At 37.7% G+C, this 19,875-nt stretch overlaps 3 protein-coding genes and 1 non-coding gene across 13 annotated transcripts; 3 read left to right on the forward strand and 1 right to left on the reverse strand.

Annotated features, from left to right (window-relative positions):
- Window positions 1-877: 877 nt before the first annotated feature.
- On the reverse strand, window positions 878-5,278 carry LOC113731428 (protein DJ-1 homolog C-like). Of its 3 annotated transcripts, none has more exons than XM_027256699.2 (9): window positions 4,794-5,278; window positions 4,432-4,632; window positions 4,061-4,210; window positions 3,784-3,963; window positions 3,193-3,267; window positions 2,557-2,757; window positions 1,957-2,094; window positions 1,442-1,872; window positions 878-1,302 (listed from the first exon to the last, which is right to left on the reverse strand). In XM_027256699.2, exons 1-8 carry the CDS (start codon window positions 5,040-5,042, stop codon window positions 1,663-1,665), a joined length of 1,404 nt encoding a protein of 467 aa, XP_027112500.1. In that variant the 5' UTR covers window positions 5,043-5,278; the 3' UTR covers window positions 878-1,302; window positions 1,442-1,662. The 3 variants fall into 3 exon arrangements, with proteins under 3 accessions (XP_027112500.1, XP_027112499.1, XP_027112501.1); XM_027256698.2 differs by having other exon boundaries at window positions 878-1,338; XM_027256700.2 differs by lacking the exon at window positions 4,794-5,278 and having other exon boundaries at window positions 878-1,338; window positions 4,061-4,272; window positions 4,432-4,568.
- Window positions 5,279-8,791: 3,513 nt separating this feature from the next.
- On the forward strand, window positions 8,792-13,776 carry LOC113731427 (methylcrotonoyl-CoA carboxylase beta chain, mitochondrial-like). The gene is made up of 10 exons (XM_027256696.2): window positions 8,792-9,305; window positions 9,405-9,524; window positions 9,987-10,421; window positions 10,636-10,726; window positions 10,890-11,122; window positions 11,227-11,391; window positions 12,172-12,246; window positions 12,542-12,673; window positions 13,228-13,284; window positions 13,357-13,776. The coding sequence occupies exons 1-10, from the start codon at window positions 9,072-9,074 to the stop codon at window positions 13,558-13,560; spliced, it is 1,746 nt and encodes a 581-aa protein (XP_027112497.1). The 5' UTR covers window positions 8,792-9,071; the 3' UTR covers window positions 13,561-13,776.
- Window positions 13,777-14,348: 572 nt separating this feature from the next.
- Window positions 14,349-14,421, forward strand: TRNAR-UCU (transfer RNA arginine (anticodon UCU)). Its single transcript has one exon. It is a non-coding gene; the product is annotated as a tRNA-Arg (tRNA).
- On the forward strand, window positions 14,386-18,288 carry LOC113731429 (thioredoxin M3, chloroplastic-like). Of its 8 annotated transcripts, XM_072079469.1 has the most exons (5): window positions 14,939-15,077; window positions 16,868-16,945; window positions 17,127-17,177; window positions 17,525-17,629; window positions 17,737-18,288. In XM_072079469.1, exons 4-5 carry the CDS (start codon window positions 17,617-17,619, stop codon window positions 18,054-18,056), a joined length of 333 nt encoding a protein of 110 aa, XP_071935570.1. In that variant the 5' UTR covers window positions 14,939-15,077; window positions 16,868-16,945; window positions 17,127-17,177; window positions 17,525-17,616; the 3' UTR covers window positions 18,057-18,288. The 8 variants fall into 8 exon arrangements, with proteins under 8 accessions (XP_027112502.1, XP_027112506.1, XP_071935570.1 ...); XM_072079472.1 differs by lacking the exons at window positions 17,127-17,177; window positions 17,525-17,629 and adding an exon at window positions 17,392-17,484; XM_027256704.2 differs by lacking the exons at window positions 16,868-16,945; window positions 17,525-17,629 and adding an exon at window positions 17,392-17,484 and having other exon boundaries at window positions 14,940-15,077.
- The last annotated feature ends 1,587 nt before the right edge of the window (window positions 18,289-19,875 follow it).

Below are 19,875 nucleotides of genomic sequence, written 5' to 3' on the forward strand. Positions count from 1 at the left end.
TTTTTGAATATAACTCGATAAAAAAACAAATCAAGTTTAAAACGTAATTTCAGATTTGCTAAAACAATCAAATAAAGTTTTTGAACAACTGGGATGTTTTGTTCTATTAAATTCATTTATATTTCTAGTTTCTGTTTGAGGGTGAGATTTAAAGAGTGGCGAGAAAACAATAGAATTAGAACTCAAAACCTCTAAATTTTGCGATCTCAACTTTAGTTATTGAACCAAAGCTACTTCAGCCATCACACGGTAGTCACTGAACCAAAGCTTTCTCATCAGCCATCACAATTCTAATTTATAGAGGCAAATGTTTGATTTTACTCCCACTTTTATGCTTTTTCTTCCGCGAAATTTAACGTTCGATGACGCGCTGTCGTCTAAACGCTTCCAAAGTTTCATAATTCTATTTCGTACGTATATATATATTTTTCCTGGTGTCATGTGGAAAGGAAAGGGACTCAATGGTTTGTATTCAGTTGCAAGATTTTGGTCGTCCACGGATGAACCTCTGGGAACTTGCGGAGCTGGTAATAATGGCTGCATGCTTATGAGCATTCATCGTCGTCTCAGGGAAGGAAAGAAATCAGCAGTGGCATTCCTGGATTGTGCAAGTTCAATCTTGGTAGTGGTCCTATTTATTTTAAGTAAAGCATCAGAGCATTTGTTTAAGCATGTATTCTATTTTTTTTTTTTTACTGTAATAATTATTTTTATAATCTAATCTATATTCTATTTTACAGGAAAAAAGAAAGGTTAAAAAGTCTAACAGATAAGGATACTTTTTAACTGCAAGTAAGGTTGGAATTCCGACCTACCGTCCAGAGAGAGAGAGGAAGTCAAGCATGTATTGCATGCTAGCATGTGATGCACAGACACGTGAAAAGGCACAGACATTTATAGCGTTTTGACCAGGGCAGTTTAATGTCGAACCGTCCTTTTGACCTCCTTGCCAAGGAGTCCCTGGTCGTCATTGATCACAATTCACAGCAATAGCGTCACATTTGGGTGTAGACATCTCGCATCATGATAGGTATCTCTGATCATAACGAGTTGGACTAACTCCAAATATAATTTATTGTTCTCAAAAAAAAAAAAAAATAAAGATTAAAAAGAAAGGACTGTGTGCATCAAACAGGGAGTATAATCACAATATCCAGATTTATGAGCCAAAAGAAACTCCCCAATCGGCAAAGGAATGCAGATTATATGTCTTTGCAGCTCTTATCACATGTCAAACATTATTATGATCTCTTGGCAGTAGGCCGGATTCAGGAAATTCCCAAAATTTATCCACCACTGCAGCTGCAAAAGTGCGTACAGCAGAAGCCCATATGAGGACTGCAGCAAAGTAGTTTACAGCATTTGATTACTTGCAAAGGCATAAAAAAAGAACTTCTAAAAAAAAACTGACAATATTTAAATTCGGAATGAAAATGTGTACCTCATGGTTTTCGCCACTTAAACATTTCATGGAACCACTACAAATTTACCAGAAACACCTCGTTGCCGAGCAAAAGATATCAGTTCATCCCAACCACTTTTTCCACATGAACAAACTTGTTAATACTTCTTAAAGCTAAGTCCCAAGCATCCACTTGTTTCCAATTGGGGTGGGTAGGCCACCCATTTCAGGATGAACCTAGAGAGGTAGTAGTCCCTTTTTTAGGCCCTTGGGTACTCAAAGACAAGACCTTCTGCAACACTCCTTGCCCTTGAATGCCCAAACAGCTTACCCACAATAGCCAGTCCAAAATCTGTTGCACTAGCAAGGCCCTTGTTTGCGATCACCTTACCATCAATGACTACTTGTGCACCATCAACCACATTACTTTCCTTGCTTAGAACTGATTCAGGTGCAGTGGCTTTCTTATCCTGTTAGACAGGGGAAGCATATGAGTTCGATATTATAATGTCAAAAAGCCCAGACTATGGCAATATTAGAATGCTGATTTCTACCTTGAGTAACCCCTGTCTTTGAAGTATTGCACTTGAAGAGCACATTGCACCAAAAATTCTTCCACCAATTTGCTGTTCTTTCAGTAACTTCCTGAGAACCCTGGATTTGTGCAACCTTTCGGCTCCACCAACTCCTCCCTAAAGTTCAGCACCAGCCAACTACTCAAAAAATGAAAAAGTATCATGCTATTACAAATTAACTTTGTATTGAAGTACTTCTATCATTCACTCTAGATACCCCATGCCCCCCGGCAACAACCCCCCCCCCCCCCCCCCCCCAAAAAAAAAAAAACTCATTGTTTCAAGAAGAGTACTGTTGACAACGAGAAACAGGAGTTTCTAATATCTGAAGTAGGGCTTGATGTACAAGCACAAAATCCAGCAAGTTCATTCAGCAGGATAAGGGATTAAAACCACCAATTCTGTGCATGAATATACATGCAAGAACAACCATGTTTAATGTGGATTGCTGCAGGTATTCCTGCCACACTAGCTCCTGATTGTAATTTGACTAAACCAAGACCAAATTCTGAAGCAAACTAGCCCAACTCTAGGGGAAAGACAGATGCAATTGAAAGATGAGAAGAAACAGAATCTCACTGGCAAAATTATCAGATCATAAGTGATCTCGGCAGCTGCATTAATCAGTTTGTCTGCAACAAGTATTATCCCTTGTGATGCCAAAATCTGGGTAGATTTTTCCACTGAAGCAACCACAACACTGGCCTTTGCTCTCCTTAGGATATCTATAGTGGTAACTATGTCAATTCCTTCACAACCATTTGCAACTGGAAGGAGGACCTACAATGTTACAAGTGAAAAAAAGTTGTTACATCTGTAACCCATCTAAATAGTTCAAAAATTTCTTATGAATAAACTCCAAGATAACTCCTCAAGATAAACACTAGTTCTACACACGTCTCAAGATCACTCCTCCAGATATAGATGCTACTGGAAAATTGCGCTCATTCAAGACAACCGTACAGAGGATGATAATTTTATCACTAGCATGCTGATGGTAAGAATGAAAATAAAGAAAACTGGACATTTCTATTTGTAAAGAAATGAAGAAAGCAAAAATATTTCATGACCAAGTAAATTTAAGATGCTATCCATTTTACAAAATAATGCAGAACCAATCAAAATAAAGTTCAAAAAGAAACAATTCTAAGAACCTTGGGCCAACTTAAAAAATGTAGAATGACACCTTGGACAAGATAAACAGTGCTGACTTACTTGAGGGGTATGATCAAGAGACCACTGGACTTCATTGAATTCTTCTTTCTTATGACTGCCACTGTCATTCACTAGCTATACAGAAAGAAGTAGGAAACGTTACTTAAAGCCAATAAAACAGAAAATAAGTTGCCCAGAACTAATTGCAATTAAATTTATGCCTTGAGACAGGCTAAATGGAATAGAAAAACAAGGTTTGTTTTAAATTTAGAAACTCTTAACTTCAAAAGGAAGCACATCTGCTTGGTTCAGATATTTCCTGGCTAAGGTGTTCATTATGAAAAAGAAAGGAGTTTACTTAGAAATATGTTTCTCTATCTAATCAAAAATTTTGATACACAGAACATTCAATTGAGTAAGAGTTGCAACTCAAGTAGTTAGCCAAAAATGGAAATTGAGGAAAAATACTGCCAACCATGATGTAGAAGGAAAGGATCTTTTACATTTCTAACAAAGAACAACATGCAAATTGATTTTCCAGCTAAATCTTGGTGTTAGAATAAGGTAAGAAACGATATAGTTCAACAATGTTCCTTTAGCTTAATAGCTTCGTAAGTGAAAATTTAGCCTAGGAAAAATTGTCATACTAACCAACGAATCCTTGATTTCCTTGGCAGCAGTCTCACCATAAAGCTGGCTCACTAATGATATAGCAAATTCAAAAGAAGTGCCAGGGCCACGACTTGTTGTCAGCTCTCCAGAGACCTGGTTATTAGACTTAACAGCCCAGAAGGTAGGGAGCTTGTCTATAAATGCAGGGTGGCAAGTCGTCTTGCAGGACAAAGCAACATGTTAACTAGATAAACAAAAGTGCAAGTACAAAGAGTATATACATTTATCAAACATTAATAAACTTGTTGAAAGTTACCTTCTTCTTCCTAAGAAGGCCCCAAGGCAAAAGTGTGACAGCTGGAGCAGCACATATTGCACCATACAACCGTTTCTCCTCAGCTTGTTTGCTAGTCATCTTCTGGAGAATTTTACAGTCTCTTAAACGTGCAGACCCTGGCATTCCACCCTAAACAGTAATCCACAACCAGTCTCTCACAATTCACGAATCTATAATTGCTAGCTTCAACGCTAAAAGAAACGAGAAAAAAGTTCAGTGGTCAAAGTGGTACTTGGTCAAAACGTGATGAAATATTGGTGTAGCTAACCACTCAAAAGAGACAGAGCAAAAAAACACAAGATGACAGAAGCAGCTGAATACTGAATTATGGAGCAGAAAGAAAAACCAACCGGAAGGGCAATTAGATCAAAGATTTGATCGGAACAAGCAGAGGCAAATGCATCAGCAACCAGCCTAGTGCCTCCAGAAAATTCCACCTCTAGTCGTTGCTCCACAGAAGCCAGAGTCACCTCCGCGCCAGCCCGCCGCAGAACATCAACTAATATCACAGCCTCCATTTCTTCTGAGCCAAACCCAATTGGCACCAAAACCTATCAGCCGTAAAAGAAGAGGAGCAAAAGCTTAAAATGAGTTCCCCAATAATCGCACCAATTCCAACGTTAACTAAACACGGCACGAAGAACCCAGCCCCAAAAGAGTAAATAAATAATAAATAAATTCCAAAATTAAGAGAAAAAAAAAAAGAATAAACCTTCTTGGTCTTAGGAGGGTTTTCATTTGCTGCAGGAGAAGGGGTGGGTATGGAAGCCGTTGGGCTTGGAAAAGGGATTTTAGGAGGTTTTGAAATGCTTGGGGTTTTACGCTGTTCGGAGACTGCAGCAGCAAACACACGAAAGCCTAAGGCCCGGAATGATCTTGTGGAGAGGGACGCCAAACAATGGTTGTCGGACTTGGGAAGAGTTGTAGGGATGAAATACAGAGGAGTTATTGAAGTCCTCATTTTTTTTTCCTTTTTAATTCTCCAAATTTTAAGTTAGCTGAGAATCAAAGGAATTATTTGCTGTTGCTGGGGGGAATGCTGGAGTTCGTGTTTCCCAATAGAATCTGTGTAATAATCCGGAGACTTGAATCCGGGATGCCTCAATCGTTAGGCAAGCTAAAGAGTTTCAGGGTCCTTTCTTATCCCCTGCAAGTTTATTTGGCCATGGTCAAGAACGAGTTGACTAGGCAGTAGTGAGTAAACTGTTCATTTCTCATACTTATTTTGTGACTTCTTTTCTTCCTTATCGTAATTTTGGCCCCTGTTGTCCCTTCAATTGCAATACAGCATCATCAAACTTCTAACTATTACAAGTTTCCGAGTCAGTTTTCCAATTTGATTTACTAGCACAAGTGGCCGTTTCTTCTACAATGCAAAAAAGTTCTATTTCTATGAGTGATTGGGAGTGAAATTTATTTATTTAAAGCATCCTTCAAACCATAGATTGGTCGTTTATGAGTGTGTTTGGATTGCTAAATTATTTTAAATAATATTTTACTTGTATTATAAACATATTTTTTAATTCACATCTTTATATTTCTAACTAACTTTTAACTCACATATATCACATCACAAAAAGTTCTAAAATAATTATTTTAAATAATATTTTAAATAATATTCAATCCAAACACTTTTCACATTCTCATTTAAAAATGTAGTCAAATAAAAGGTCTTTGTTTCCATAACGAGACACGTTCCATTCTATTTTACTATTTGATTTTTTCCAATATTTTCTTTTTTTTTCTCACAAAAAAATACACTGCTTGAAAGCTAAAATAGTACAAGATCATAATGTTTTGATAATCATGTATTTTGGCAATCAATAATTCCTTATACTATATAAATATTGAGTTTTGGTCGAAGAATATGTTGAATTTCAACCGCATAAGTGGGAATTTTTTTGAAAATGTGAAATGTTGTGTATTAATTTAAAAGCTTTAGGTACAACTTAACAAGGCATGTATTTTGGTATGTTTACTGAAATGACCCCATTTTAATATCTTTAAAGTTGTCATTGCTGAGCCATCTAGATATTGATGGGATGTGTAATGAGTGTGCAACCGTTTTTGCATTTTGTACAACCCATATATGCTTGTGTGCTAGTGTAATTACCAGAATATCTCTGAACTACCAATAATTTCCCATTTTAATACATTTAAGGTTGTCATTGATGAGCCATGTGGGTATTGATAGAATGTGTAATTAGTGTGCAACTGTTTTTGCATTTTATACAACTCATATATGCTTATGTGTTGGTGTAATTACCGGAATATCCCTTAACTACCAATTATTCCCCTTTTCAGCCGTAGGTAACCGTTTGAGATGTTGCTTTGTCTGAAACATTTCAATGGTTGCCGAACTGTTATGAATGTTAATGGTCTGGTCGGCACCCATTTCTCTATCATTTATAATCTGCATTTATGAGCCACAAACGTTGATCAGTTTATCCCTTTTCAGCTTCAAGGATTAAGTTTTCCCTTTTTGCCTTTGTTTACAATGATCTGGCTCATCGTTTTCTCTTCCATCCGAGCTCAACTCTGAAATTATCTATTATTTCGTAATTAATTACACCCCAATTCAATTGCCGAACCGTTTGTATGTTTATGCCCAGACGTTTGATTATCAGTTTCTCCCTGTTCGCATTTTGAGATTGGGATAATTCTTCCTGATTTCATACTAATCAACTCAGAATGCTTTTCAGTCTCAGCTACTCCTGATGGTTCATCTTGAGGTCCACCCCCTCCCCAATTTTTCAGTTTCTCCCTTAATTTTGTCGGTATGTTCTTAGTACCTGCAATTAGCGACTTTTATCGCATTGCTAGCTGCAAGATAGCATTTTTTTCATAGATTCGGTTGCCCTCTATAATTTGACTTTATTGGTTATAATCTTATAGGTTTGGAGTAACAGCAAGAAAGAGCTCTCGGTGGGGATTCTGGAATAATGTTAACTTTCTGTATTGCTCTGCCTTTCTGTATTATCACCGACCTTCAATTTGACACCGTTTTATTATAACGCTGTGTGAATTGATTGGTTATATCGTTTATTGTTGATTTGGGTGTGAAGTGTTCACTTCACTTACTGCTAAATGTGTTCTTTATTTTATATTGTATGAGAACAAATTTTTATGCTGTATTCCATGCCCGAAATTGCTATAAAGTTAATAACAACTTAATCTATAATGAGAAGAAGCAATATGGGACTTGCATTCACTAATCTGTCAAATGCAAGTTCGTCAAAGGTACCAGTTAAACATGGGATCACATCAAAATGGATTAGCAGTGCTACAAGTGTACATAATAACGGAGCACTTGAGAGATCTCTAGGAACTCAACTCCCGAAGAGCTCGCTGTCATATCGAAGTACACAACCAACTATGCAACCACATCAACATCCTAGAATTCTGGCAGTGCAATAAGCGTAGCTGAAGTAGTAGAAAACCCCGACTATATCTCTCAAGGAACGGCAATATATGTCGCAATGACAGAAATGGAGACAAGGAAAAGAGTCGGCCCAACCAATTTGGACACCTCATCTTCTACAAAGTCCAGTGAAGGAACCAGTGGTGCAACACCGGCACAACAAAATGATGGAACCACCAAGAAGCAACACAGCTGAGTACTTAAGGTTGCCTATTAAAGTATCTAAATTAGTCTACTACTATTACTATCACTAAATAAGGAACTGTATGGTGCCAGGATTATAGCTATTACTCTATTTGTTTTCAACAATTTTTGCTTTATGGACTATTACTACTGTTTTCGTTCGATTACTTTATGGACTATTTTTTTTTGCAATAGTAACTGCTTCTCAGTATTTGATAGCTATTTATTCTCACAATATATTATTGTTTGTTCAACAAAAAAACCTTTTTCCCCACAAGCACCAAACACCCGTGCGATACACGGGCATTCCCCCTAATTTATTCTTATTATGTCCACATATTGTAGTATCAGCAGATTATGACCATTTGAATAATCAATATATAAAACAAAGGCTCAGAACTAAAGCCATCTAACTTATATCTTACAGCTCTAAATAATGAAAGATCACTGCTTGACATACATTGTGCAACAGCATTAGTACTATTATCTTTCATAAGCACATTATGCAATAACAAATAGTAAATACAAACATGCACACGTGAACGCGCGCGCACATATATGTATATATGTATGTATATATTAAAAAAAGATAATGTTATTGGACAAAGTAATTGTAAAATTAAGTTAATATAGTCACTATAAAATTGAATGTGACAATAGGATCAGGGGAGGAACATAATTACCCTTTTATAAAAGAAAATAATAAAATAAGGAAGCGAGTGCAATGAAATGCTAACATAATATTGACACCCATTCCATATAATTTAAAGTTGTTGAAATCCTAGCAAGTAGGTAACAATTGCTCGATTTCAAGGTTCATTTTGAAAGAAGATTTTAGTAAATTATTTAGGATTTTTTAAATTTCTGAAAATTGTGTATTTAATTTGATAATTGTTTTTTAAAAAATTGTTTTGTATTATTGTTTGATCATATTTTTACATAAACAGAAGTTAGGTAAAAAATAAAACAATTCTTTTACATATAATCTTCAATTGAAACGCAAAACATTAACATTTGTAGGCGAAGAAAAAAGAAAACTTTACCTATTTAAACCCTTTTGAAATTGGAAGCAATTCAAAAGCAAACAAAAACATAAAAACAAAAAGACAAGGAGGGGAATTGAAAGGTAGAGCTGCAAATTTTATTTTATTTTTAAAAAAAATGGGGCAAATCTTTGAATAATGCACTGTATCTCAAGAGTCATGCTACCACGGCGGAGAGAAATCCTTGGAAGAGTGGATATGTATTGATGACATTGTGGACAATCCTTGCAAGCAATAATAGAACAACCCCAACCGCAATATAACAAGTGGAAACTCCAATCCGGGACAAAGCCCCACTGCCACCGCCACCGCCACCGCCTGAGTAAAAGCACGAGAGTAAAAAATGGCTGGAATCTTAGCCAGACGAATTAGTACTGGTAGATTTAGTTCGTTATTGGGGGTGCGATGCAGTCCAGTTCAGCGGCAGTTGAACAACCCGGGCACCTACATTTTCCCCCGGAGCTTCTGCTGCTTAGGGGTCTTACCCGACACCATTAATCGGAGCTCCGAATCATTCCTCAAGAACTCCCAGGTCATGGAAGGCATTATATCCCAACTTCACTCCAATATTCAGAGGGTCCGAGCTAACAACTTTGTTTCTGTTGGGTTGATTTGTCGATTGAACAATATTGTCCTTGGGTTTCACTCAATACTTGCTAGTCATGATTGATTACAGGTTATGGAGGGAGGAGGAGCGGAAGCCGTGAAGAGGAACCAGAGTAGAAATAAGCTTCTTCCTAGAGACAGAATTGATCGCCTCATCGATCCTGGTTCTTCGTTTCTTGAGCTTTCTCAGGTATAAAAAGCCATTTTGTTACAAACTAGAGCGAATGCTGTGTTCTCGATCTTGTGAGAAATACCGGTAATTATACTGCTAAATTAGCTCGAGTAGTTCAGAGTTTACCAATTGGAGGTTGTATTTGATGATGCTCTGTCACACAAGTTGAATTAGCGTTGATCTTATGTTACTATTAAAAACAAGAATGTAGGAGCTGAGAATAAGTTCTATATTTTCATTGGATAGTTGCAAAGTCTGAGGTGTCCTTATTTTTCTTGCTGGCCTTAAATTGTTTCCTTAGCATGTAATGCTTTGTTTCCTATGCCCTGCAAAATATTCGAAATGCTGAAAGTTTCAATCTAGAGATTTGTTTCCATTTCTCGCTCTTCGGAGGTTCATTTGAAAAATAAATTGCAAGTTATAGTTTCTCTCACATATTTTCTTACCTTTCATCCTGGATGCCATGTTCAATAATTTCAGCTTGCTGGCCATGAATTGTATGATGAACCATTACCTTCTGGTGGGATAATTACCGGAATTGGTGCGGTACATGGTAAACTATGCTTGTTTGTGGCAAATGACCCCACTGTGAAGGGTGGAACTTATTATCCCATCACAGTCAAGAAACATCTCAGGGCACAAGAAATTGCCTCACAATGTAAACTACCATGCATATATCTTGTTGATAGTGGAGGTGCTTTCCTTCCGAAGCAGGCTGAGGTTTTTCCTGACAAGGAAAACTTTGGTAGGATATTCTACAATCAAGCTTTGATGTCTGCAGAAGGTATTCCCCAGATCGCTTTGGTGTTGGGTTCTTGCACTGCTGGTGGGGCCTATATTCCTGCAATGGCAGATGAAAGTGTAATGGTTAAAGGAAATGGTACCATATTTCTGGCTGGACCACCTCTTGTAAAGGTTAGTAAGACGACTTTGTTGGGTAATGCCTCTTGATCTTTGATGATTAATTTGGTTAAGCAGTGGTAATGAAGATTGAGGAGCTTGACTGAAAATTTTTATGCCGTTTTATGTAGATTTATATGAGTTAGCATCTTATCCATGCACTATGTATGTCTCTATTAGCACAAAGACAGATTGATTAGTATTATTTCTAAAATAGAAATTTTTATAGGCTGCCACTGGAGAGGAAGTGTCGGCGGAGGACCTGGGAGGTGCTACTGTACACTGTAAGACATCTGGCGTTTCAGACTACTTTGCCCAAGGTGAATAATCACTGCTTCTGGTCTCTTTCTTGTTTTTGTTTTTTAGAAAAGTAATTTGGCCATTAAATAATTACAGGATTCCTCTATGCTCCAAAAAAATGTGTCCAGTCTTGTTGCTTCCTATTATACATGATGTCATATGAATTCTGCATCTATTTTGCAGACGAACTACATGCTCTTGCTATAGGAAGGAATATCGTAAGAAACTTGCACATGGCTGGAAACCATAATGTATCTCAACACAGGACATTTGATTACAAAGAGCCACTGTATGATATAAAGGAACTTCGGTCCATTGCACCAGCAGACTTTAAGCAGTCCTTAGACATTCGATCTATTATTGCCCGTATATGTGATGGAAGCGAATTTGATGAATTCAAGAAACTGTATGGCCCTGTGAGGCTTTTCTCTTCCTGAAACTCATTATTCTTTATTTTGAAATGTTGATTTTTTTTTTCTTTTAAATCTTGTGGTTTGATAATTCTCTATTGTTTATAAAGACACTTGTAACAGGTTTTGCAAGAATATATGGGGAGCCTGTGGGAATAATTGGGAACAATGGTATATTATTCAATGAATCTGCCTTAAAGGGGGCCCATTTCATTGAATTGTGTACTCAGCGTAACATTCCATTGGTCTTCCTTCAGAATATTACAGGATTCATGGTATGTCTGGACTGATGTGTGATACTGTTTTAAGTACTCATAAATTGTGTTTTCAATCCAATAGTGAAGTTTGGAAAGGAATCATATCTACCGAGGCATTCTTGTGTTGTATAGCAAATCAGTTCCACAAAAAGAGTCGGTAGGATTAAAAGCCTGTTTCTTGATGGTACCACAAGTTTGAACCTAGAAGTTAAAATTCACAAGTCCAACTGCACAAATTCAATGTTTACACTTAAGTTTTAGATAAGGTAGGTGATGTTCCAAGTCCTTGAGTTGTAAAATTGAAACTATTGCTTGTTTATTTCTTCAGTTATCCACTGAATGCTTGCAGTTATTATGGTAGTCTTGTAACTCCCTTCTGTGAAATTCCCCACAGTTCCTTTACTTTCAACTCTCTCTGTTTTGCCTGTGAAACCTGTCATCCTGTTTTCGGGGACCTTTCCTTGTATCCCAGCATAATTTTGGAGAGTATATTTGTGGCAAGAGAAAGCAGTTGACGATATGCTGGCTGACATAAAGTTCAATCATTGTCTCTAGTGTGTAGCCTTAAAGTCTCAATTTTGCTTCAAGTAATCTTAATGTCTAATTGTAGCTGATATTTGTAAGTCTGGTATTTGGCTGGAGTTAACTCTAGGAAATTTAGGTGGTTGTTGGGCATTGACATCTTGGATGGCATTCCTTGTCGACTTTCATTGTCTATCTAAAGTGTGGACATATCTTACTGGAGTTTCTGTAATGGATCTTTTTGCACATAAGAATTGTTTCTATTTCATATTGCAGGTTGGGTCTAAATCTGAGGCAAATGGTATAGCTAAATCTGGTGCCAAAATGGTGATGGCAGTTTCTTGTGCAAAGGTTAGCCATTTATTCTTATGTGACAGTTTTTAGTTTCGTATTGTGTCTTGGCTTTCTGATTTCAAAGTCCAGGACCTAACATGCTTTTCAATGTGTTGCAGCATTAAGAGTTTCTGAAACAACAATTTCCTATAATAGATTTTGAACATAAAATCCTCTTTAAATTGCTTCAATAGGATCAGTTATTGTTGTGTTTGAAGTTTTTCCCCTTGGTAATTACATTACTAAAAAGAAGGAATGTGTGAAAAGAAATGATATATTCTACTCTCTCATCTTGGAATTGTATGTCATGTAGGTTCCCAAAATCACTGTTGTTGTGGGTGGAAGCTTTGGAGCTGGAAACTATGCTATGTGTGGACGAGCATATAACCCTAACTTCATGTTCTTCTGGCCAAATGCTAGAATATCTGTGATGGGAGGTGCTCAGGTAGTTTCCTTCCAATATGCTGCAATATTACAGGTTCTTTAAGAACTTTATTTATAAAGAGAGTTGTGTTTTTTGTATTTCAACTGTTGATGTGACTCGTTTCATCTCTCCAGTAGCCTTCTAAACTCAACCTTCTCAAGTTGTTTTCAACCTGCGGAATATTTTGTAGGTCTAGTATGTTTTTGTGTGTGCCCACCTGTGCTCTGTGTGTGTGTGTTTTTTTTTTGGGGGGGGGGTGGGTGGGTGTAGTATAGTTCAATCTGAATTATAACCTAAAGGTACGCAAATCGTTGCCATAAACTCAGATATCATGAATTGGATCCCCAATTTGACCACTCCTAGGAAAAACACAAACTCCTTTTTCTCATGCTTGCTATAAGTAGTTGATTTCAGTTGAAAATTGGGAGACTGTGTAATTTCAGTGCTCCTTGGTTTTTGTTTCTCAATTTTATTGCATAATGTTCTTCTTCCTTGGCATCACAATGGTGAATTTCCTTCTTAAAACCAAGGTAACATTGCTCCATTTCTAATTTTTTTTTTGTGTTGTTTTTTAGGCTGCTGGGGTTCTGACGCAGATAGAAAAGGCCAACAAGAAAAAAGCTGGGGTTCAGGTAGGAATGTGGTTTCGAAATCTTGCAATGATTTTTCCCAGAGTACCTACTGGCATGTTTTATGTATTACAGTGGACAAAGGAGGAAGAGGAAAAGTTCAAGGCTGATGTTGTGGAGGCGTATGAAAGAGAAGGCAGTGCTTACTATTCAACTGCTAGACTTTGGGATGATGGGATTATTGATCCAGCTGACACAAGAAAAGTCGTAGGCCTTTGTCTCTCTGCCTCCATGAACCGTGGCCGAGAAAATACCAAATATGGTGTATTTAGAATGTAAAATTAAGGCTATTGTTTTTCCCAAAAAAAAAAAAAAGAAAAAGAAAATAAAAAGAACATGCTATCCCAGGAGAGGACGTTTTTACCTCCAAGGATGCTGGTTTAGAGCTCTGAACCTGCATAAACCATACCGGACAGGATGCAAGATTACTTGAGATGGATGAATCTTTTGACAATTTGCCAAAAAATGAGCTTTCTGAGTGTCCGTTTGGCGGAATCCTGACTGTCAATATGCCTATATGCGACTAATGATCCTACTATCTCACATCGATTGTGAGTGGTGTGTGTGTACTATTTAAGGTCCTCAGTGTGGTCTGAAAGTCAGCATGCCTCTTGGGTTGGGCTGTGGAATAGCCTTAGGTAGTGTGTGTGTGTGTGTTATCTGCATTTGTTGAAAGACTAATGATCCATTCATCTTCTTGATCAGAACAAGTCCAGATGATCTGGGACGGTGATGACAGTATCAACTATCAAAAGAAAAAAAAAAAAAAAATTGAGCCAAACAGTGTGCACATGGGAATGCTTGCTTCATCTCTGGTTTAAAGCTGGCCTTTTGTAGTTGAAACCTCATGTGTCATCTCAAGGACCTTTGCTTATATTTTGATCCGTATCCGAAGGTGTTGTCTTTTTTTGGTATATAAGTAAATTTCTGGTACAATCACAAGGTGGTGTCTGAAATCCCTGTATTCCAATCCAGGTTAGTTCAAACGACACTGGAGTGTCACTGAACAGCATCCACGTGGTAGTTCCCCCCGCCCCAAAAAAAAAAGTGAAAAGCTCCTGTGAAACGCGCCCGTGGCCTAATGGATAAAGTGTCTGACTTCTAATCAGGCGACTGTGGGTTCGAATCCCACCGGGCGTGTGTTTGTGCCAAACGATATATGGAGTAAATTGTCTCATCCTTTCCCCGTAAAGGATTGGAGAAATGATAAATGTAAACAAAATGGGAAATTCTCATCTGCTGCATAAAGCTCTCTACGACCCATCTCGTTTCGGTCGGTGATCTCATTATTGTCCGTCTGTGTGTTTATTCTCCTCCGCCGCGGACACAGAGCCATTCAACTAATTGGAGGACAATCTTCTGTCCCCAACTACAACACCTGAAAATCCCCTAAATACTACCCCATTTACCCACGTGATTTACCTATACATGCTAAGCCTGAGCCTGAGCCTGATTCTTTTCCCTCGGCAGCATCACCCTGTTTCTCTGCTACCGCTGCATCATTCATTTCCACTCTTCTAGTTCTAATTTCCTTCAAAGCTTTTGCATCTGCTCAAAAGCAGAATAATTGGAATCATACAAAAGTATGGCTTGGACATGTGCTGGCTGCCATTCAACTGCGACGTTCTCGTCCCTTTACCCTCCGGTTCTCCAAGACTGCGGCTTTTCTTCACTGAGACCGCAGACTCTACGGCTGCTCAATCACCCAACTCGGTTCTCATTTTCCCACCAAAAGGGCTATAGGCTTCCACAATCCCCTTCGCCTTTCACGATTCTCTGTCTCCGTGACCCCAAAGGTAAGGCTCCCAAATCCCTCATTTTGATGCTCTACGTAGTACGCCTACGATACTAGTATTAGTTATCATATCATTTTGGCTTCTGGGACCGCTCCTCCCCCACTTTTTTGGGTGGGGTTGGGGGAGTTCAGTGGAGTAATTGATTGGATGGAAGGACTTCTTGAATAGTTTTTATACTTCCTTTAGCAGATGGGCATGAAGGGTTGTTAGTGAATAGCTGATCAAATTTTTTCCCTGGTGTGGATCTATCTGAATACCCTTTCTTATACTTTATGGTTTGGTTTTGGGATTTAATTAGCAGGAGACTGATGAAAACGAAGAGAAGAGAGGGAAATGGGCAGTTTGAATTCAAAGTAATCTATAGACCATTTGTAATTACTATGCCTGATCCCTAATTCTGAGACAGATAGATTCATTTTCATGTCCGTGCTACCCATCCACTAATCAGTAGGATCTTCAGTAGTTTCAAAGTTTCGATTTAGACTGCAAAATGGACCTGTAACAGCAAAATTTGCTTTTGCTTCAAGTTTTGGACCTTCTTGTTGCTAATACGCGAAGTTATTAGTTATAGCATCATTTTTCAATGTTCATCACGGGCAAATCAATACATCGCATCCATTTATTATACAATATAAGCCTGGTTGATATCATCCAGAATGCCTTTACGTGGCCATGTTCCAAATCTCTACGAATTTATTGTTACTTCATGCTGGGCTCAGGAAAACCTTGCAAACAACTCTGGCCATGTATTTCAAATCTTCTTTATACACGGTTAGGATCCTCAGCCCCCTTACCCAGCCTCCCTATTGAGCCTCACAGACATTTTTTTGCCACATATCCAAATTTATCATCTAAACCTCACGTGAGATCATACCTCCTATCGCCTGCAACTCCATCACAGAAGCAACTTTTGCAAGATGCTGAAATGAATAAGACTCGTGCTTTTGCTTAGTTTCATTGTTCACGTAAGTCTCCTTTCTTCGCAACGTCATAAAAGATTCCATCTTTTCAGAAAAAAAAATAAAGCAAAAATTTGATAAAACACAGAAAAAAGGAGCATATTCCGAGAAATTAGAAATCAGATCTGTTCCCTACCTCCCCCAAGATTTCATGGAGTTCTTAAAGCCTTCACCCATTTGAAAAGATTGAGATCAAAGTAATTTTTGTTGGAAGTATTTGTCCTCGCCCATTAATTTCACGATCTCAATATGTTGGGTATACTTCATTCTTCATTCTCGTTGTTTTAAATCTATTATTTTTTAATCTGATTTTGGTGTCATAGAATACAAAGTAGATTCAGTTCCCTTGAAGAAAAGTTCTTTGTTTCAAACTCTGGAATAGAAAAGAGCATTGGGATGTCTAATTTATAGAAAGAGCAAAAATGCAAAATCACTTAATGCTTAGGTGACAAATCGGGACACATGGCAAAAATACGTCAGTGAGGCTCAATAGTGGGCTGGGTAAGGGGGTTGAGGATCTTAACCGCTTTATACAAAGTATTGTAGTTCTATGTTTTTCTTGGGAAGTTTTTATTCTATTTATTTTACCTGGGGAAGGGTGGAATTTAAGAAACAGAGGGGGAAGGGGGTTTTGAACCCAATACCTCTAACTCCTTTGTCTCAACCTCTTTATTGAAAGGTTGTAATTCTATGTTCAATCAATTCTTCCTTGCACCTTCCTTTTCTCATTTTAAAGTTAGTCCATACCAATAGGTGTTGTATGTGAAACAGCCTCTTTCCCACCATTCAGCAATCATACTACCAATAAGGTTTTTTGCTTAATTTCTGCAGCTGTGTATGCCAGTGTCTTCCTTGTGACTCTAGCTGACTTGATGGGTGTAAAGCTAGTTGGAAACACATTTTGAGGGGGTAAATGCATTTTACCTTTTTTTGTAAATGATTTTCTGTAACTCAAATTTTTCTTTGATAAAAGAGAATTTTGTATGGCTTAGCCAATTCATTAGCTCCACTAGAGCAGTGTGTTTTTGTGGATGTCAAATCCTTTAGTTCTGACTGGGATTTCCCCATCTCTTATGTATGCCTTGTTCAGGTATCTGAAAATAAGTAGATAAGCAAAGAAAACCAGGCCTTCCAATTTCTGGTATGTGGTTGTTTTGGCAACTTATGAAATTGTATTCTAGGACTCCAAAGAAGTATAGATAGTTAATTATGCAGATTTAAAACTGAACATGTTTAAAAGGCTGGGTATTATGAAATAGCTCTTCTCCTGATCTGAATTGAAGATATTGGGTAAGAATGCAATTTTTTAACATCCAGCAAAGTTAAAGACCTAAATATGCATTTCTTCCCTACAGGAGGCCGTCGAGATGACTGTTGGACCTTCGAAAGGTCTCAGTACTAGGAAATGATATGCAGTTGTTAATGGAATGGCAACTAACAAATGAATTGTAAGCTGTGTTTAACAGTTTTGGTTCTTTTGCTTTTTAGAATAGGTCATGCTTCCTGTCATGTACTCACTTCAGAGGTATGGCACGCCTGTGTGGGAAATAGTTGGTTGTTCATGACCTTTACCTATAAGAATGCAATTCCAAGGTTGATTTATTGTTGGCCTTCAATACGCATTCTACGATTGTTGGACGGTTGTCATGTAAATATAGAAATGGATGCTTAAACTTGCTCTTTTCTTTTGTAACTTGCAGCTATGGTGGTCACTGGTAAGTCGTGGGACAAACTGATCTTAAACAGTGATGTACCAGTTCTTGTTGAGTTCTATGCCAGTTGGTGCGGGCCTTGTCGGATGGTGCACCGGGTGATTGATGAGATTGCAATGGACTATACTGGCAGATTGAAATGCTTTGTGCTCAATGCGGATGATGACTTGGAAATTGCCGAGGACTATGAGATTAAGGCTGTACCAGTGGTCTTGTTGTTTAAGAATGGTGAGAAACGTGAATCTGTCATCGGTACCATGCCCAAGGAGTTCTATGTGGCTGCAATTGAAAGGGTCCTATCTACATAGTTGTAGATGTAGTCATGTTCAAAGCTTCCAGGATTATTGGTCAAATTTTATGTACCATTGGCTCAGCATCTTTTGTTTTATTGATTTACTCTCTCCAAAGGATCTGTAAATTATTGGTAGATTTGGTTCTCAGTTTCCTGGGGAACGCTGGCAGTCAGAGGACTGCTTTTTTTTTTTTTTTTTGTCCAGCCTTTTCAAGAAATACAGGAATACGTGTAATGTTAGTCATCAAGATTATGAACTTGCTTGAGTGAGAAGGGCCTGGGTTCGATTCCGAGCTCGGGCAGCCGGGGTAAATTCCTGATGATTCGGTGGGGCCCGCTCTCTCAGGCGCAGTGGGATTAGTTGGGGTTAATGGCGGTGTCAGGTATCCAGTCCCAGACCGCTACCCCCAGATACCCCTGTGTTGACAAAAAAAAAAAAAAAAAAGATTATGAACTTGCTTTTTAGTATGTTCCCTTGATGCGATTCATTTGTGGGAAAGTTTTGTGCACATCATTTCTTTTTGTTTTGTTTTCTATAAATATATAGATGGATTGAGATTCTTTATGGCTGCCAAACTGGATAGTTTGCACGGAAGGTTAGCTGAAAGTTCTGAATATGATAAAGGAAAACAATCTTATACATGTGTCACACATGTATAGGTTTCTTGACTATGTATTGAGAATACCTTGCAAATGCTGTCTTTGGATATTAAAGAGAAAGGAGAAAAGGACAAACTCCAGTTGTTGAGTAAATCATCAGAACACATGCCGCTTTTTTCTTTTTCTTTTTGGCAAGATAAAACCGAAGACTGTGCAACTTGATGTGCCGTCGCTCTGCCCCGGAAAAGAACCAGAAAGTGGTGCGTAGTTTAGTGAAAAGGCCAAAGAAATAATAATAAATAATAGATTCCCTATTATAATTAGATTATTTAGTTTTAGATTAATTACAAGTTGGCCCCTATAATATGGGTGAAGTAGCAAATTACCTTTATAATCTAAAAACCCACAAAATGTCTCCTGTAATCAACTGATCAAACATGTAGGTTAAATTTTTGTGTATATGAGGTGTGAAATGACAGTCATCATGCACTCATGTACATAACACTTTGATAGTTTTGTCCTCAAGAAGCTATGTTCCTATATTTTGTCGACAAAGAATTTTTTAGTGTTCGGGAAATGATGATACAATAATGTAGATGCAAATAATTATAGAAATTACTACATAAACTATTTTTACTGGATCATTTTTAGTTGCTTATGATAATTTATGCTATTTGAATATGTTTAATAACTAAATACCAATATATATTTGAACATTAAAAAGAATTATTATTATTAAGAAAAAAGAAATAAAAATAAAAGCGAAATCCCTCTTATGAATGTGTAATTTTCATTTTTTGTGGTAGTGGAAATATTTGTGAAAAAGGAAAATATATGTAAAGTGTTGGTGTTATTCAATAGCCCCTGCTCGAAAGGCTCGATCTAAGCTCCATCTACCTCTCGTCCGACTAAAACTACAATTAAAACCACTAACACCTCTATAAATATCACATTAATGCGAATTAAACTCCAATCCAATTTAAAAAATCTGCAAGGTATGTCAATTAGAAACCACTATTGTACTGAAACCACTATTGTACTGCTCTTGTACTGAAACCACCATTGGAGTTGCTCTTATATTATACGAGCACTTCGCCACTCATCCCACATTGCACGCCACTGGACTTGGTGGTGCGGGAGGTCAAGGGTTCGAATTTTGCCTCCCGCAAAATTTGTCATAATATGTGACGGTTTTCATTGACTAATTTCGATGAAGTTTCTAATCACATCGAGTC

The sequence above is a fragment of the Coffea arabica genome, chromosome 2e, assembly GCF_036785885.1.
Source record: "Coffea arabica cultivar ET-39 chromosome 2e, Coffea Arabica ET-39 HiFi, whole genome shotgun sequence".
In the NCBI taxonomy this organism is placed as follows: Eukaryota; Viridiplantae; Streptophyta; class Magnoliopsida; order Gentianales; family Rubiaceae; genus Coffea; species Coffea arabica.

Coding starts and splice junctions, on each gene's coding strand:
- LOC113731428 (XM_027256699.2), bottom strand. CDS start 5,042: ATGAGGACTTCAATAACTCCTCTGTATTTCATCCCTACAACTCTTCCC. Junction 4,211..4,431: donor TTGATCTAATTGCCCTTCCG/GTTGGTTTTTCT, acceptor ATTACTGTTTAG/GGTGGAATGCCAGGGTCTGC. Junction 1,873..1,956: donor AAAGACAGGGGTTACTCAAG/GTAGAAATCAGC, acceptor CCTGTCTAACAG/GATAAGAAAGCCACTGCACC.
- LOC113731427 (XM_027256696.2), top strand. CDS start 9,072: ATGGCTGGAATCTTAGCCAGACGAATTAGTACTGGTAGATTTAGTTCG. Junction 11,123..11,226: donor TCAAGAAACTGTATGGCCCT/GTGAGGCTTTTC, acceptor TTGTTTATAAAG/ACACTTGTAACAGGTTTTGC. Junction 13,285..13,356: donor AGAAAAAAGCTGGGGTTCAG/GTAGGAATGTGG, acceptor TATGTATTACAG/TGGACAAAGGAGGAAGAGGA.
- LOC113731429 (XM_027256701.2), top strand. CDS start 14,867: ATGGCTTGGACATGTGCTGGCTGCCATTCAACTGCGACGTTCTCGTCC. Junction 15,078..17,736: donor CTGTCTCCGTGACCCCAAAG/GTAAGGCTCCCA, acceptor TGTAACTTGCAG/CTATGGTGGTCACTGGTAAG.